Source organism: Delphinapterus leucas, chromosome 16, assembly GCF_059928025.1.
Source record: "Delphinapterus leucas isolate spDelLeu-1000000601 "Yukka" chromosome 16, BTC_Dleu_Yukka2, whole genome shotgun sequence".
NCBI lineage: Eukaryota > Metazoa > Chordata > Mammalia > Artiodactyla > Monodontidae > Delphinapterus > Delphinapterus leucas.
In genome coordinates, this window is record NC_143144.1 from 54,522,308 (window position 1) to 54,541,683 (window position 19,376).

Genomic DNA, 19,376 nt, shown 5'->3' on the forward strand with positions numbered 1-19,376 from the left:
CGGGCTGCACAGGCTCCTGGGAGGGGAGGTGTGAATAGTGACCTGTGCTTGCACACAGGCTTTTTGGTGGCTCCAGCAGCAGCCTTAACGTCTCATGCCCATCTCTGGTGTCTGCGCTGATTGCTGTGGCTCGCGCCCGTCTCTGGAGCTTGTTTAGGCGGTGCTCTGAATCCCCTCTCTTCGTGCACCCCGAAACAATGGTCTCTTGCCTCTTAGGCAGTTCCAGACTTTTTCCTGGACTCCCTCCCGGCTAGCTGTGGTACACTAGCCCCCTTCAGGCTGTGTTCACGCAGCCAACCCCAGTCCTCTCCCTGGGGTCTGATCTCCGAAGCCTGAGCCTGAGCTCCCAGCCGCTGGGGTGTGCAGACAAGCCTCTCAGGCTGGTGGGTGCTGGTTGGCACCGATCCTCTGTGCGGGAATCTCTCCACTTTGCCCTCTGCACCCCTGTTGCTGTGCTCTTCTCCGTGGCTCCGAAGCTTCCCCCCCACCCACCCCCCGTCCCCGCCAGTGAAGGGGCTTCCTAGTGTGTGGAAACCTTTCCTCCTTCACAGCTCCCTCCCAGAGGTGCAGGTCCCGTCCCTATTCTTTTGTCTCTGTTTTTTCTTTTGCCCTACCCAGGTACGTGGGTATTTTCTTGCCTTTTGGGAAGTCCGAGTTCTTCTGCCAGCATTCAGTAGGTGTTCTGTAGGAGCTGTTCCACATGTAGATGTAGTTTTGATGTATTTGTGGGGAGGAAGGTGATCTCCACGTCTTATTCCTCCACCATCTTGAAGCCACCCTTCTTGTGGGGTTTTATCTTGTTCCTTTGTTTGGAACGTGTTCTTCTGTTGCCTCATTTTGCCTAATTTGCTGTTTTTAATTATACATATCTAGTACGTTGGTTACACTTCCCAACCTCGCAGAAGCGGCCTCTTGTAGGGGAAGTCGTATGCGTCCCAACAGCGCACCCCTCTCTGGTCACCAGAGCTATATGCTCTACGGTTGCCCCTATGTGGGCTGTGAGGGTTTTCCTGTTGTGGTGGGCTGACTACTGTGGGTGGTGTGGTAGACATGGCTGGCCCCCAGTCTGATTGGTTGTCAGGCCCTGCCTTGTGCAGAGGCTGCAGCCACTGGTTGGCTAGGCCTGGTCTTCAGGTGGCTGGCTCAGTGGCTGACCCCCCCAGGGGAGCCTGGGGCTAGTGATGGCTCATTGGTGGGCAGAACTGGGTTCTGAGGTGGTCGGTTGTGGGACCAGGGTTCCTGGATCTAGTGTCAGCCTGCTGGTGGGTGGGGCTGGTTCCTGACATGACTGGCTATGGGTTCCAGGGTGCCTCGAAGCTGGTGCTGGCCTGCTAGTCGGTGGGACTGGGTCCAGGTGCTAATAAACTAGGGGAAGAATTGCAAAATGGCACTTGCCAGCACCAGCGTCCACAAAGTAGAACGAGATCCCCAAAATGCCTGCCGCCAGTGTCTGTGCCCCCAGGGTGGGCTCCAGTTGTCTCCTGCTTCTGTGGGAGGCTGTTTGAGATCAGCAGATGGGACTGACCCAGGCTCCTTTCAAATGACTGCTTCTGCCCTGGGTCCCAGTGCATGTGAGATTTTGTGTGAGCCCTTTAAGAGTGGAGTCTCCATTTCCCATAGCTCTCTGGGTCTCCCAAAAGTAAGCCCCATTGGCCTTCAAAGCCAAATAGTCTGGGGGCTCGACTTCCTTGTGCAGGACCCTGGGGCTGGGGAGCCCAATGTGCAGTTCAGACCATTTGCCCCTTGGAGATAACCTCTCCAATTGTAACTATTCTCTCATTTGGGGGTTGCCCACTCGGGGGTATGGGTCTTGACTATACTGTGACTCTGCCCATCCTACTCTTCTCATTGTTCCTTCTTTATACTTTAGTTGTAGAAGATGTTTTCTGCTAGATTCTGGTCTTTCTTTTTTTTAAAATTTTTTATTTATTTGTTTTTGGTCGCATTGGGTCTTAGTTGCTGCGCACAGGCTTCTCTAGTTGCATCGAGCGGGGGCTACTCTTTGTTGTGTTGTGGGGGCTTGTCATTGTGGTGGCTTCTCGTGGTGCAGAGCACAGGCTCTAGGTGCGTGGGCTTCAGTAGTTGTGGCACGCAGGCTCAGTAGTTGTGGCACATGGGCTTAGTTGCTCCATGGCATATGGAATCTTCCCGGACCAGAGATTGAACCCGTGTCTCCTGCACTGGCAGGCATATTCTTAACCACTGCACCACCAGGGAAGTCCCCAGATTCTGGTCTTTCTAATCAATAGTTGCTCTATAAATAGTTGTAATTTTGGTGTGCCCATGAGGGAAGGTGACCTCAGGGTTTTCCTACTCCACCTCTTGGCCAAGCTCCCAGACTGCTCTTTCATCTGGCATTATATCACAATCATTTGCATGAGTCATTCAATTTTCTTTGAAAATGTTATTTTTAATAGCTGATCTATACTCCATCATATGGTTACACAATAATTAAGTCAGCCATTTTCCTAATGTTGGATATTTTTCATCATTATTATTATAAATAATGATACCGTGACATTGCAATGCATCTCTATTTCTTTTAGAGTAAATTTCTAGAGGTGGAGTGGGTCAATGGATATAGACATATTTAAGACTCTTAACACTTACTGTAACATTTTCCTCTAAAAAGGATTAACGATAGACCTCCACCAAACAGTGTGCATGGCCCTTGTCACATCCTTTGCCCATTTTTCTAATGAGAGCCTGGCAAAAATCTGTATTAGTTTCCTCTGGCTGCATAGCAAGTTACCACAAGTGTAGTGCCTTTAAACACCACAAATTTATTATCTCAGTTTCTGTGGAACAGAAGTCCGGTGCAGTGGGGCCATATTCTCTGCTTGGGTTTTCACCTGGCTAAAATCAAGTTGTCAGCCAGGGCCACCTTTCTCATCGGGGGCTCAGGGTCTTCTTCCAAGCTCATTGGTTATAGGTAGAATTCATTTCCTTCTCACACTTTCTATTCATTAAGTTTCTTTCTTTTTCTTTGAATTAGGAGAAGGCATACCATTATTCACTTTTAGTAGTTGAATACCTATGTTCTACAGGTACAAAGTTTGAGAATCAGTGGAGTAGATTAATTTTAAGACCCTTCTAATTATAATGTTTTACCATTTGTTAGCTATTCAGCCATCTTTCTGCAACAAAAACCCAGCTGTAATTGAACTGGTGTAACAGGGGGACCCCCTCCAATTAACAGAGAAGTTTTTTAATGGAGAGTTAATGCTTCTTTTGTTTGTTACTACATGTTAAAATGCTTTTTTAAATTGTCAGGTGCTACATAAACAGTAGCTGTTAATGATTGTTATTGGGGTATAAACTTGGAAGCTCAGTGCAATTCCCTTTTCAGAATTGTGCCTGTCTCTGGAATCAGAAAAAGCCTTTTTCACAAGTGTGTTCTGTAGAATTCCAGCCTTGTAAAGTATTCTTTTGAGCCTAGCCTTTTGTGATAACCAGCTTGGGAAACCTTGCATTTCATATTTTTACTCCTCCCTTTCCTCCCCTGGAAAGTCATGGTACACATGAACATTTGAAAAGTTCTTCAGTAAAGAACTTGTTTGAATTTCTAGACCATGTTTCCCTTGGCCTTGGAATGAGCACGCTGCGGCAGTGCTGCTTCATGTGTCTCCCTGTCTCCATTTGTCAGAGTATGTGGAGATGAGTGGGTCATCGCAAACCTGGCTGATGACCAGGAACCTGAAAGGGTAAGTTCTGGGGGTCCAAGACAAATCACCTCACCTGTCTGGGATGCTAGCTTCTCCTTAGTAAAATGATAATGGGGCATTAATTACACTTCAAAGTCTCAATTCTAACATTATGGGAGTCTATCATTTACTTTATTATAAAAGTATAAAGGAAAAATGTCTCATAAACACAGCTTTTCCAAAAATAAAATAGTAACAAGCCACACCAAAACAAACAAAAAAATTTAAAGTCATCTGCTGGATCCCTGAGAAACAATTGGATCATGGGAGTCTTTCCTCATGAATTTTTGAATAGTCCCATAGCATGAACATGTATACATATCAGAATAGAGCTTGTTGGTCTAACCGTCTAAGTGACAAATTCAGGTGCACACTTCCATATATCAGACCCACAGGGTGGTGACAATTTGAAGGGGAAGGGAAGAAGAGAAGTTTGGCTGAACAGACACGGTCATGGTGGAAAGCGAGAAAATTAGATGTGTGTTAAGGAATGCATTGAGAGCCTAAAAGGACATGGGACTAATAGGCAGCCCCCAGTATTTCCTGAGTACAGAAATAACACTGTGAAAGGTATGGTGTAGACCAGTTGCTTGGGCTGTGATGCTAGGACAGATCAGAAGAGAGAATTTCTGCAAAGACCAGGACTGAGGCTTTGGCAGCAACTTGGTGGCAGGAGGTGTGGCTGTGCCAGGCTGATGACTAGAGCAATGTGGAAGGAGGGTTGTTGGAACGTGGTGACTCATGAGGTCTGACTGTTGAGGAAGAAGGAGGAAACAGTGGTAACTCCAGGATGGAGAGCTCAGAAAAGGGAGTGGTACCATTGGCAGTGATAGGGAAGGTGTGCAGAAGTAGTGATATAGAGCTAAAATTATGATTTTCGCTAGATAGTTGAGCTCTGAAGAAGCAGCAAGGCAGCCCAATGCAGCCGGCCAGTAAGCAGGGCAGGCGAGCACATTGGGAAGTGGGACTCAGAAAAAATAACTCTGTTTCTTTGAGTACCAGCAATATGTGTGTTCCATGCTAATCTTATTTACTCATGTACTATTGCACTGGGAAGGTACCTTTGTACTCCCATTTCACACACCTTCTACCTAGTTTGAAGGTAAATTTATTTCAGTGCTTCAAAACATATGACATTTATGCTGCTTTTTTTTTTTTTTTTTTTTTGCGGTACGCGGGCCTCTCACTGTTGTGGCCCCTCCCGTTGCGGAGCACAGGCTCCGGACGCGCAGGCTCAGTGGCCATGGCCCACGGGCCCAGCCACTCCGCAGCATGTGGGATCTTCCCGGAGCGGGGCACGAACCCGTGTCCCCCGCATCGGCAGGTGGACTCTCAACCACTGCACCACCAGGGAAGCCCCTATACTGCTTTTTGAGCTTTACTTGATCTCTGTATGTTTTCATGAATGTAATGAGTGGTCCCTGTTTCAACTCAGGCCCTCAGCCTTCTCTTCCTGCTCCTGATAGCTTTTTTTGTTTATTTTCATTTTGAAGAAGTGCCTGGGTTTGATTAAACTTGGCACACTGTTAAGTTACATCAAGTTGTAGTGGAAACGCTATTTGCATTTTTCGTTCACCTTCTTAAAATAAAAAGGCAGTTAAAAACAATATCCATATGGGCACTTCTTTAAGGTTCATGATTTTAATGGCATGTGGAATGTAGGTCAGGGCTCTGGTGGTATGAGAGGCAGTGTGGCTTTGAAATGAAGGCTTACTATATGCTGAGGTTTGGAAAAGTTACTTTTCATCTCTCTAAGCTTCAGCTTTCTCAACTGTAATATGGAGTTATTCATACTACTTATTTCCCATTGTGGTTGTAAGATTCCAGTGAGTTGATATGTATAGAGGCCTAGAATGGTGCCTGGCACCTATTAAAATACTCAGTAAACAGAGCCTACCATTATTATTATCATTATCATTATTACTATTATTAGTAGTTAATAGAAATAGTAGTAATGGAAATATGTGATGTCTACAGCTGATAGAACCAGCTAGAAAACTTAATTATACACACAGAAGAGAATAAAGACATAAAAATAAAGGAGAAAATGGGAAATAAGATTAGCTTGCTTTAAATGTCTGTTTCTTAGTTTTGTGAACTTGTCAAGACTTTACTTTCCTGTGCCTTGAAGAAATGAGCACTCTGTGGCTTTGCCTTACAAGAAAATTACAAGGATTAGGGCATTTATATTGAACTCCTGGACTCTCTGATTGCAAAATAGGAAATATTCTTTGCAGCTGTGATGCATTAATGTTAGCATGAACCTAGGCACAATTATGGGTCTTAGATTTTTCTTCTGCCCTTTTTCAACTTTTATGAAACTTTTCTGTGTTTTTCAGTTGTGAGACTAAGGAAATGGTAGTGAACATGCCTCCCAAGTGTTTAGCAAGGGGGAAGAAGCCATGGGACAGGGCACTGGATGCTCAGCATGACGAGTTTCAAACGAAACCCATTTTGCCCTTTTCTGATCTGAGCAAACTTTCCACAAAACTTGTTTCTCACCGAGACAAGCTGGAGAAACCAATTGTATAGGAAGATTATAAGAGGTTGTGGTAGAAATGAAGTTCTTTATTGGAGATCAAAAGATTAGCTTAAGCAGGTGATCTCTAAATGGTAGTTCTCAAGTCCATTGAAATGGAAAAGACCAAACCAACACCATGTATCTGTGGACTGGGGACTGAAGCATACTAAGGACCAGGCCCTTAAAGAAGGTATCCAGGACAAATGAAGATCACACAAAAGAGTAGCCGAATTTCTTTAACACTAGTCAAAGAGGAATTGCCTTTTATACTCATGTGATCAAACCATGATCCTCCCGATTTTCTATTTTTTTGTTCAAGCAAGTAATAAAGTAAAAGTTTAACCAATGGTATCTAAATTGTAGCACAATGAAAGCTCAAGTACAAAGGGTAGTGTTTTTTTTTCCGGTACGCGGGCCTCTCACTGTCATGGCCTCTCCCGTTGCGGAGCACAGGCTCCGGACGCGCAGGCTCAGCAGCCATGGCTCACGGGCCCAGCCACTCTGCGGCATGTGGGATCTTTCCAGAGAGGGGCACGAACCCGTGTCCCCTGCATCGGCAGGCAGACTCTCAGCCACTTCGCCACCAGGGAAGCCTCAAAGGGTAGTTTTTGTTTTTTCATGCCTCCAGTCATGCCATTTAGAGGGACCGCTCATGTGAGGAGCCAGTATAGTGATGGAGAGCAGACTCTTGAGCCCAACCGCCTGAAATTGAATCCAGGCTCCACCTCTTCATAGCTGTGTACCTTCAGGCAAGTTCCTTGGCCTCTTTGTCCCTCAGTTTCCTCACCTTACAATGTCAGAATAGCAGTATCTACCTCGGAGTTGCAAGAATGAAAAGAATTGATAAGGATATAATGCTAAGAACAGTACATGACATATAGAGTAGGCACTAGTATGGGTTAGCTATTATTATTTTGATAACTTGGTGGTTAAGAATGTGGGCTCTGAACTCAGATGGCCTGAGTTCTGTGCTCCTACTTGTGAGCTGACCTTAGACAAGTTACTAACTTCTCAGTCTTTATATTTGCTAAATGATTACACCTACTGTATAGGACTGATGTGACAATTAAACTTACAAAGCAGTTCATGATTCATACAGTGCCTGACATATGGTAAACACTCAATGAGTATTAGCTATTGCTTTCTTGATTTTTCCTGTCTTCAGATTTCAAAGACAGCATTATGAGCCCTCAAGCAGAAAACCAGAAAATCTCAGGGTGACAGCTCTGGGGGCTTATCTCTACCTTCCATTGCTGGAATATCCTTCCCAGATTTTATGTTGGCCCCTGAACAGCATAGTCAATTGTTGTCTTTCTGATTTTCCAAGACCACAGTGTTCTGTAGCCAATCCTGGCAATACCTCAGGTTCTAGGAAAGTACACGAATCACCATGGGACTCTTGACTGTGCACTTCTGAACTTCATAAGAACGTGATTCTATTAGCAGATCTCCTAAGTATACTTTCTTCCCTGATGTTCTCACTTCCTTTCATCTACTTATGTCACCCACTGGCAGCCCCTTCCACTGCTTTCTCGTCCCTGGTTTCATGCCCACCACTCTTCATGCTGCCTTTAGCCCAATCACCAAAATGTGTTCAGCCCTTTCTCACCTGGACTCTTTCCCCCACCTGAATCCTCCTGCTCTCTTCAGAACACCTGCCCTCCTGTGAGCAGACCCTGTCTCTGCCTTATTTGCCACACTCCCTCCTGTCCTTCCCTTTATAGCAGTCTCTTTTTTAATGAGGGCATCACATACTCTGCTGTCTTCACAAGTGGAAGCCTCACCTTCTTTGTGGGGGAGGAGGGGATTTGGCTTTCTCATTGTTCTGTGCTGGGAGTAGGCACTGAACTGCCACCTTCTCCCTGACTCTCATAGGATATTCATGTCATCTGTCTGAGGTCCTTGCTATAGCACTGCCACATCTCATTTCTCTAATCCCAGACTGAACACCTAGAATAGACCCTGGCACATAGTAGGCATTCTAATATGTGTTGAGTGAACTGAATGAGTGAATGAATCTTTCTAAGGAGTTTTATCAACTGGCACATTTTTTGCCTGCCTTGACCCCATTTTTAAGTCATTATTTATTCATTCACTCAATAGATACTTATAAAGATGCTAGGGGTGGCTCACCACTGGTCTTCTCTTCTCTTGAGACATCCCATTTAGTGAGAGGAAGATATATTGCTTAGATAAGTTAATTAGAGTTGTGATAAGTGTTTGAAGAAAAAATGCAGGGTTCTATGGGGCCTGACCTAGTGGGGAATGAGGTGGTCAGTGAGGGCTTTTGTAAGGAAGTAAGGTTCAATTCTGTACTAGGAAGAGGAATGGTAATTGGTTAGGTCAAGGTAGCTGGGAGGAGTAGGACAGAATGTTCTAGGCAGAGGGAGTCACATGTGCAAAGGCCCTGCGAAGGGAAGAAGCACAATACATTTTGAAGAGACTGAAGGAAGACCAGAGGTGCAGGTGCAGGGGGGCAGCTGAGGATTGTGAGAGGTGGGCAAGCGCGAGGTCTGGGGACTTAAGTATTCATTTTGATGACCCTTGATATTCCTTAACATCATGGCCATCAACTCTGTACAAGTGCTTCCTTGCCCTGCATGTTTCTATACACTGTATGTTTTTATCCCTATAAAAACTCTTTTTGCTTTGCTTCCAACCCAGAGCGATCACAGTGATGAAACCTGGAGCAGTTTATTAATCATGGTAAGAGAGGCTAATTGGATGATTAAGAGAATGAGCCTTGCTATCAGGCAGAGCTGTGGTTCAGATTTTAGCTTCATCACCTAGCTGGATGATCTTAGGAAACTTACTTTAACCTCTCTGAGCTTCCATTCTCTCATCTGAAAAAGAGGATGACAAGATTTACCATGTGGATTTGATAACGATTAAATAAACGAATGGAGTAAAAGTGCTGAGCACAGAATTTGGGTCGTATTAATTGCTCATTACATGGCTGTGCCTGCTGCAGGTCGAGAAGTGTTTAGAGCCCCTGTGCCATAGGAAGCAGACCCAGCCCTTTTTCTGCTGCTTCTTGACCTTTCTTTGCAGAGCCCTGAGCAATAACTGGGGTGAGAGTTCAATTTTTTGGTGTTTTGTTCTGTAACTGCTTTCTTAGAGTATAAGCCAAAGACTTTTTTCATTCCTTGTTCTGCTGTGAAGACATTTGACATCATCCATGTTGAGTCCTGGTCTGCTTCTCACTCAGCAATCCTTAGGGAAACTGTCGGTTCTTAGGTCTTCTACTAGTTTGTCTCTGACTGTCACGCCCCATTTTATATTTCCCACCCCAGTTGCTCACTCAACCTCTACCTCTACCTAAACTGGGTTCTGAAACCCTTGTGTTCCCTTGTCATTGAGATCTGGTTGTTTTTGTTTTAACTATCCAATAATCTGGTCCCAGACTCTTGGATTGCCCTGGATAGGTGATGTTATATATCCCTTTACCTCCCTTTGATCTACTGGCTCTGGAGACAAGGCTTGCCTCTGACACCTGCCATCTGGGAAAACTTACACTCTGTTTTCCAGTTCTAGACCCAGACTCATATCCAGCCTTCTCTTGGCATTACTTCCTACATGTAAAATCTCATACTGTTGCTGCCTTTATTTCTTCCTAGATAAGAGACACAACTTTTGGGTCCCCGCCACCAACTCTGACTCAACACATTGAAAACTTCTTATTTGCCTCACTCTTTCCGTACTTTGGTCAGGTTGCAGGCCTAGAGCTTATTGCATCATATTTGCCAGCCCCATTAAATTATGAAATCTCTGAGGACAGCAGTTGTCCTTAATTATCTCTGTGTTCCTAGTATTTAGTTCAGGCCCTGGAAAATAAAAGAAGACCTTTAATTAAAGATTTTCAAAATTAATTGGAAATTGTCACCCTGCCAGGGAAGTTAGGGTCAACCTGCACCATTGGGAAGGAGTAGGGCCCTTGCCTACTAGAGGGCAGCAGGGGCCTTGGAACAATTCCAGAGATGGTCAGCTTCAGATTATTTCGGGGAAAGTTCTGCAGTCAGCTGAAAGTCAGTGATGTGGCCTCCCTCTCTGCTTGGGGAGGATTTTCTAGATATCAGTATGGCACAAAAAATAGTGTATTAATGTTTGCAGCACTTCCCGCTACTCTAGTCTGCTAAGGATACGTCTGTGCTGGCTTTTTCAGTATTCTGTTTGCTCTCTCTCCCTAAAGAGGTAGTGTACTGTCTGGCTGAGAGAGAAGCTAAGTTCATCTACAGACTAATGGACATCCAGGGGAAAGTAGGAGAAGAACAGAAATCAAAGATCTATCTGGGGAGAGAGTGAACTTGGGGGAGGTCATTTTGCAGAGAGCACTCTGTAGCTGCTGAAAGGTGAAAAGGAGTTGGAGAGGAAAGAGAAGCAAGAAATGGGCCCCTCTGATGATCTTTTTTTTTGGTACGTGGGCCTCTCACGGATGTGGCCTCTCCTGTTGCAGAGCACAGACTCCAGACGCGCAGGCTCAGCGGCCATGGCGCACGGGCCCAGCCGCTCTGTGGTATGTGAGATCTTCCCGGACCGGGGCACGAACCCGTGTCCCCTGCATCGGCAGGCGGACTCTCAACCACTGCACCACCAGGGAAGCCCCCCTCTGATGATCTTTAAGAAAAGCAAATAAAAGATTTGACTTAGGGACAAACTTTCTCTGCATTTTTTATCTCTCTATCACTTGTGCCCAACACAATGTCTGGCACATGGAATGTTTTCAATAAGTATTTGTTGAATTACTTCCTTAAACATTGGAACTGGATCTTCAACAAATGATGGTACCCAGATAGTAGGCCCTGTATTTCCACCATTCACAGTATTATGGGGCTTGGAGCACAATCCATTGACGCCATGAGTCTAGTATGGCAGGGTGTTGTGGAGGAGCAGGGGAACCTGCACCAACCGACCCCCAACTTCACAGGGAAATGACGGTGCCCTCATGTGCAGTGCTACTTCAGGACCAAGGACAGCATCTATTGGACACTCCCCCTCATGTTTTAGTGCTGCTACTCCCATGCTTGTGTGTGACTTCAACATCCTGGGCCCCCTTATCCTTCCAGTATACCTGCTCTGCAACCCTTCCAGCTAGGATCATTCCAACTACTGCCTTCTCCATTTCTAGACATGGCCTAGTACTGCTGGAGAGAAATGACAAAACTAATCCCTTGGATGGACACACAAATTCATGCTCTCTTGTCTTGGCTCCAACAAGCAGTGCTAAAATGTTGCTTGTCATCACTCTCTACTCCATGCCCCACAGTGGCTATTCTAAACCTGCATCACCCTAGCTCCTCACACCTTTGCCTGTCCTTTTAGTCTCAGTATGACTCTTCCTCCAACTTCCATGAGAAATCGAACGTCCAAGGTGAAAATTTACGTTAACTTCCTTTTTACACGCACTTTGCTTTGTCTGCCCTCAAAAGGTAAGGTGTTCTTTGGCCTTCTCAAAACAAATCCCTCTACATTTGGTTCTGATTTTCCTCCCCATCTGTCCAGGTTCTCTAGGACCAGACCTTGTTCCATCAGCTGTCCTCCCCTCTCCTCTGGATCTCTACTGGATCCTGCCCAACATACTAGTCAGTGTTCCTAGACAACTGTGAAGTTCTGTCATATTCACATAGAGTCATTATTTAAAGCAGTAGATTTGGGGACCCTTCGCCAGGCCTACTGAATCACAGTTTTTGGTGGTAGTGCCCAGGAATCTATATTTTAAACAAGTGTTCCTGGTTTGCAAAGCACCGTTAAAAGCTCTGCCTTTATTATTGCTGCCCCCAAACCATCTTTCACCCAAGAGCCAGAAATACCTCTCTGAAATGCAAATCTGATCACATCATTCCCTGTTAAAAGCCCCTCAAGAGTTTTTTTTAATAAGTTGGGGTCAAGGCAGGATGCACATGGCACATTCAAAATGTGTAATTAAAAGAGAGTTTAATCAAGGTGATATTTACAAAAGTGTGCCAGGGGGTGAGACAGAAATGAGGGCTAGTGCAGTACCCCAGAGCAGCAACAGGAGCCCTAAAAGGGTAAGGGGAGGGAATGGTTCCTTGTCCAGAAATAGAGGACTGCCTCACCTGAGTTGTAATTAGTGGAAAGATGCATCGAACCTGGGACAGCGACAGGACAAAAGAAATGAAAATAAATACTCCTCCTTTCCGCTTCCTTCCTCTGAATTCTTCCCAGTGTTCCCCACTGGATGAGGGAAAGGGAGCCGGGGATGCAGTTTATATTGGGCACCCTCCGAGGTATGGGGCATGATGGAGAAAGGAGGAGAGTGGGATTTGGAGAGGTGAAGGAGAGAGGTGGGGCACACACACCGAAGTTACCTAGCATGGGTTTCTAACCAATGCATATAGGATAAGGGCCAAAGCCTCAAGGTGGCACATAATGTCCTCTTCCCATGAGGTTGCCTCCTCTGTAGAAGACAGGGGCTCTGGGAAGTTCCAGTCTGTTCCTTTGCTCATGCCTTTGCTCATGTAACCTCCTTTGCCTGGAATGCCCACTCTGTTCTGTCCACCTAACAACTGCCAGACTTTCTGAAAAACTAAACCATTCCGATGAAGGCTTTCTTTAGCCTCCTCATCAAATTAGAATTGGCCACTCCTTTTGTGCTGCCATCATCATAATAACAGTTAACATGGGTGGAGTGCTTATCCTGTGCCAGGCACTGAGAAGTTTGCCTGTGATTACTAGTTAAATCCTCACAACGAATCTATTACCCCCATTTTACAGATGAATAAACTGAGGCACAGGGTGCTTAAGTAAAATTGCACTTGATCACCCAGCTAATAATTGATGGAGCAGGATTTGAAGATAGGCAGTCTGTCTGACAGCTTAACTATTCTGCCATAGAGCCTCATGGCACCAGTACCACTTGACTGCATTAATGTATTTATATGTCTGTATTCCTCTACTAAACCATAAACTCACCAAGGATAGGATGGTGTTTTATTGATCATTTCCTCACTAACCCCTTGCTTTACCCCAGTACTTAGCACAGAGCTTGGCAAATAGGAGATATTTTTTTCTTCACGCAGGCTTTCTCTAGTTGAGGTGAGCAGGGGCTACTCTTCGTTGCGGTGCGTGGGCTTCTCATTGCGGTGGCTTCTCTTGTTGCGGAGCACAGGCTCTAGGCACGCAGGCTTCAGTAGTTTTGGCACACAGGCTCTAAAGCGCAGGCTCGGTAGTTGTGGCACATGGGCTTAGTTGCTCCACGGCATGTGGGATCTTCCCAGACCAGGGCTCAAACCCATGTCCCCTGCATTGGCAGGCGGATTCTTAACCACTGCGCCACCTGGGAAGCCCAAATAGGAGTTATTTGATAGATGGTTAATGAAAGGAATGAATGAGGAGGGGAGGGAAAGGAATCTTTTGCAAACATCCCCTCTTTACAACTGACAACACTGTGCTGTAATGGCCTATGCTATAATTTCAATCCAGCTCTGCCTGACTACAAAGCCCATACCCCCTCCCCACCATATCAGGTTGCTTTCAAGAGGAGTTCAGAACTTTAACGCTAATATAACTGTTCCCAAACAGAAACATGGCAAGCTGCCTGGCATAACTTGGATGACTCAATGGAGGTCAAATGCCATTTAAGATTAAGACCTAAAACAGAAACTCTATTCAGGAATAATGAACTAGAACTAGGGGGTAGAGATGGCAAAATGGTACAGGGAGAAAGTTCTACGTCAGAATTCAAGGTAATATCCAAAGAGTCAAAATATAAGAACCACAGGTCTAGAAACAAAGGATAGGCATCTGACCAAATCCTGGCTCTTCTTGAAGCCATGAATTGAGTAAATAGACAGAGGGTGGCCATGATTTAAGAAATATGTCTTCCAAGGAGTTGGGTGGGGTTTGACCAAAGCCAGGTCCACAGGGTAGCTCTCTGGAGGCTCCAGCTCTATAAGGTGTACTAAAATATTACTAGAATACATTGGGAGTAATGTGCCAGTTAACTCAGCTTTCCATAGTCAACTTCTAAAAGTTGACTGGGAAGCAGGAATTGTCTTTTCTCGTGGAAGTCTCCTTTCATCAAGTAAAAACTGTTTTAAAGCATACCTGCTAGTCCTGGCCACTCTTCAAGCAGTGAATGAATGTGCAGGCTGTAGCTGCAGCCACAGGCATCAACCTCAGCCCAGCCAATGGCTGGCCAGCTGTCATCAGCAAGTACCATCAACCAATTCCAGTACTGAATAATGCATGGCACGATAGTGACTTACTCTCTAAATTTTAAACAGTTAGGATGCCTGGCTTAAGAAAACAAATACATGCCAACGATCAGTGTAATAAATATCTTTTTAAACATAATGAATTAGGTGTACCTTTTCTTACTAATAGAGAAGCAGTTTTTGTTCTTGCTCTAATGAATAAATGTTAAGCAAATATGTTAAGAACATCAGTGTAAGGGATGCCTAAATGTCGGATACTCCTCTCTGAACCCACAACCTCTGTTAAATGCTTCATCCTGAAAAGGAAGGGCTTCCCACCCTTCACCAGGAGCGTTGATCTCCCAGCACTGGCTGATTCGTTCTCCTTCTTTCACTCTGCCCCTTATCTCCCTTCCCTTTATCTCAGGCTCTAATTGCCCAATTACTGGATCATTTGCCTCCAAGACGTTTTAACAGGTTACTCCTTGGCATGGAGATACACTTTTTTTGAGCAAAACTTCCAGGTCTTTCCACAATCCAGTGCCCTTACACATTAAACACTTTTCCTTACTATTCCTGCTATTCTCTTTAACTGGGAACGTTTCCACCCTGGTCCTCACAGACAGAAGATCTGGGCTCATTGTTGCTTCCAGGCCTTCAGGCACTGCCTCCTCAATTCTGACCATTCCCCATCCCACCCCAGTCTCAATTCTCTTTTCTCTTTAAATCCTACCCACTTTGTAGGTTCCTCCTTCTCTATAAAGCCTTCCTTGACTGTACTGGCCAACGTTAATCCTTTCCTCCTGATGCAACCTTGTACATGCCAGGCACTATGATGAACACTTTATACCCATCCTTACACTATCTTTCCAACAAACCTGGCAGGAGACATTACTTCCCCATTTCAGAGCTGAACACAGTAAATTTCAGGACAGCTAAGCAGCTCAGGATCAGATAGCTACTAAGTGCTGGAACTGGGATTCAAGACCCGATCTTGGACTTACTGTCAGGTCTGTGAAACTAACACCTTTCTCTCAGGGCAAGGCAGTTCAGCTTGGGTGTGTCCCACACAGACTCCAAGGGCTGGGAGGGTTGTCTGTGCTCACACACTGCTTCCCTGCTCCTCTCACACCTCAAGGCCATTCTGGCTCAGGATACTCTCCTCTGTGCCAGTGGCACCACCTTGAGCCTGGCTCCTGGCCCTTCTTTCTTCCTCCTCTGGAAAAAGCCGTCCATTACACAATTCCTTCCTCTCCCGCTGCTTCCATTCCACCTCAGCTGTCCTTCCTGTGGCGTATACACACATCTTCTTAACCTCCTTCCCGCTCTTGAAAACCCTTTGTCTGGTTACAGCAGAAAGTCTGCCTCTTTCTTTGCCATGTCATTACTCCCCTTCCACTCTGTTATCACTCCTATTTTTGTGTCTCCCCTCTCCTTGATATTAACTCTTGTCTTCCTATTTCTGTCCCCTCTTTCACCTCTCTTTCTCTTTCACCCATTTCATTCCATTGAGGAGCTAAGGAATACCTGGAGGGTGGCTGATTAAGAGAGCCTTGTGTTCCATGGCACTATTCGGGGTGGTGGGAGTTGTTCTGCCTGGATTCAGCTCCCAGCTCTACCACCTTCTTGCCTTGGACAAATGGCTGGCTCTCTCTTTCTCAATTTTTCATCTGCAAAATGGGCATGAGAGAAGTTACTGAGGCTGAACTGCAGTACTTCTTTATTATTTGGCTGTTATTATCATTATTTTTGAATTTAAATTTGAATTTGAATTTGAATATTCTTAGCTGGGGCCCATTGTCCCTACCTTTAACCTGCCCTGTTTCTACAGCTGGGCCCATGTTACCCATGTCATTTATCTGCTTGCCTCCTGTAGGTATTTGAGCTTGTGATCAACACAGACCAAAGCTTGAAAACTGCTCAGAATGTCTCCATTTATTTCTTTATTCCCTTACAAATAAATCATATTTCTCTCAAGCATCAGCAGTGACACTTGTGGAGTTTATTAGTAGTAGTAGTATGTTTAATTCCTAGAGTTTTCTGTTTTCATTTTTGTATGTCACGATGCGGGTTAAGTGAATGTCACCGGATGCCATCAGGTGGCCCTCCCTTTGAGCTCTCCACCCAGACGCATTGGTGAGCAATGCGAAGGCTTACTACATCACCTTCCCCTCAGCAACAACTCAGACCCCTCCCCGGGCATCTCCAACTACAAAGTCTCCTTTGCCAGGTGACACCAGGAAGTCTTCTTGCTCCCACCCAAGGGGGCACCCAGCTCTCTGGGTCCTGTCTTCCTCCTTCCATATCCAGCTTCCCACCCCAAGCTTTGGGCATTTTCTTGGTGTGTAAACCCTGCCCCTACTCCCAGCCCCCCGCCTCCCCGTCCCAAGCAGCTCATCACAGTTATTTATTTATTTATTTATTTATAGAGAGGCAGACTGCTACAGGTAGTGCCTCATTTGCATGTGTCTGAAGTCTTGGAAGCTTGACTACCCTATGTTCTGTAACTGGACCTTGAGAGCTTATTTGGAGGTTCTAGCAGGGGAATGCTGCTACTCATATACCCTTGACTGAAGAGTGGTCCTCCTCTCCCTGGGAAGGTTGCCATCTTGAACGGAGCGTGCGGCTTCAGGAGGGACGGACATGGAGCAGTGAGGGAGGAAGGGGACGCCCACCTAGCCAGCCAGATCAGCCGAATCAACCCTGGCAATCGACGGGGTGACAGATGTCATAGCCAGATTGCCTTCACACCCTAGGTTATCTTTAAATGAACATTCTGACAAACACATTTTTTCCATGTCATAACTTAGATTTTTCTAGAGTGGCTTAGGATACTAATCAACATCTGTATTACCTTTTCTGTGGGTGAACATGTTCTGAATTCCAAATAACTGACTTAAAAACTTGTAACTGATATGTCTAAAGTCACATGGAGCTCAGTGAGGACTGAAAATCATCAGGAATGGCTTCATGGAAAGTGCATCTGGAGTTAGACCTTACAGCATGTGTAGAAGGCATTCAGAAAAGGAGATATTCCGGGTGGGGGAGTAAAGAACAGAGGCAGAATTGATTTGGACAGTGAAGAGGAGTAGAGAGGAGGAAACATGTTGGGAGACTTTTTACTCCTCAGTAAGTGGAAGCCCATTGAGTGATTTAATTTGTTTCCCTTTCCTCAGTTTTCTTTAATTTTTAAATCAGGGATGGCAGTGCTGGGCACATATGCTACCATCTACCCATTGCTCCCATGGCAGACTGTGATAATTATTGTGACACTTTCCTTTGATGAGTCAAGTCATGGCCTAAAATCCCTTCATAATGAAACATCCCAAGCATGTCCACCAGTTTATTAGAGTTGGCTGCATGCGATATGAAATCCATTTGCTATTTGTGTCCTGGGTTTAGTCAACCTGGTGGTTTTTGTCACTAGGGACTCTATTATAAATAACTTTATTAAGTAAGAAATGTAACATCCATTTATGACAGCATTAATATAATTGCTCAAATACATTATGATACTGTCTTGCTAGGATACAAATTTCATAGTGATGCACCAGAGCCCTTTTAACTGTTGCTAAACCCATTTGCTTGTAGAAGGTGATGTCCAGTTACTGATGTTGATAGCTTTGTTTGCTCAGATTTCAGTTTTGCATTGACCCATTTTCCAGAGCTTGGTATTAATTTTTTTAAGAATAACTTTTCTAACACCAAGTGGAACATGTATATTAATAAGTTCTCCTCCTCTCTTATCAAATAAACAATTTATGCCTGGACAACACATGGTCTACACATAATGTTTTCCATAAAGACAGTAGGATTTCAAGTGCCTGGGCCTCTGTGGAGGCTGTTCATTGGCTCCCTTCTTCCCTTTCTCCTGGTATTGAATTTTTATCTTTCAAGAAGTGGCTCAGGAATCATCTTTCCTGTGAGATCTTTCCTAAACCTCCATGTCCTCCATCAGAATTATTTTCTCTCTCCTCTTTTCTGTCACACTTTTTTTTTTGCACTCTTAGCAGAATAGCTGGGGACGTGCCCACGTCTCCAGATGGACTTGGAGCTCTTTGAGGGAAGCCCTGTTCCTCACCTTCCCCTCCCCATCACTCAACACAGTGTAGGCACCAGGTGCATCCTTTATTTTTGGTTACAGCAATACATTATTTAAAAATACCAGGCTAGTAGAATTTTCATGTCGTTTGAACGTATCAGTGTTCACGCTGGTTTACCTGAGAAAGCAAAATCAGTGTAAAATTAGGTGACAAATCCATAAATGTGGATTTCAGGAGTCATTCATCTTGGAAGAATGAATTTTTTTTTTACTAACTAAACTGCTGACATTATGTTTTTTACATTAAAAGTGCCATGGGGTAAAAGCATTGGTGCTAGTGTCTGTCTCAGGCAGAGCCTACCTTCGCTTGAGTGAGGGGAATGTATTTGGATCCTATGACTGGAAACATGCATGTCATGAGATAAATATGCTGGCATTTATGTTAGAACAACAGATGATATCCTCTTCCCGAGTGAAATGGGAAAAGCAGGGCTTCTGGGGAGGCCTGCACCATGACCCTGGTGATGGAGTAGCATCCAGAATGTGTCCCGCTATTCAGCGTTCCCGTCCTCTTGAGCATCACCCTTTGCCTCAGTTTTGCATATGGGAAATGAGTGGAAGTCCGTGGAATTATTGTGTAACAAAAATAGCTAACTCTTATTTCCTATGAGTCAAGTACTGTGCTGAATACAAGAGCTCATTTACTCCTGAGGTGACAACCCTATAAGATGACGACATTAGGATCCACACTTAACAGGAGAGGAAACGGCAGCTCGAAAGGTTTAGCGACTTGCCCAAGGTTGACTGCAAGAAAATGGAAAAGTCTGTGACTCAAATCCAGATCTCTCTGACCATAGAGCCTGTCCTTTTACCTCTGCCCTAAGCTGCCTCTGTGGGAGCTCTGGAGAGCCTGATAAAAAAGCCAAATAAATAGAAGGGGTCAGGGATATCCTTAT

The 19,376-nt window shown here is 45.0% G+C and overlaps 1 protein-coding gene across 1 annotated transcript in view; it reads left to right on the top strand.

The window, feature by feature from the left end:
* Positions 1-1,384: 1,384 nt before the first annotated feature.
* LOC111172471 (1-phosphatidylinositol 4,5-bisphosphate phosphodiesterase epsilon-1) overlaps positions 1,385-19,376 on the top strand; it is a 235,099-nt gene continuing 217,107 nt past the window's right edge. The window contains 3 exon segments of the mRNA XM_089897359.1: positions 1,385-1,463; positions 3,647-3,704; positions 6,044-6,230. Of these exon segments, the coding sequence (XP_089753485.1) occupies positions 1,385-1,463; positions 3,647-3,704; positions 6,044-6,230 (324 nt within the window).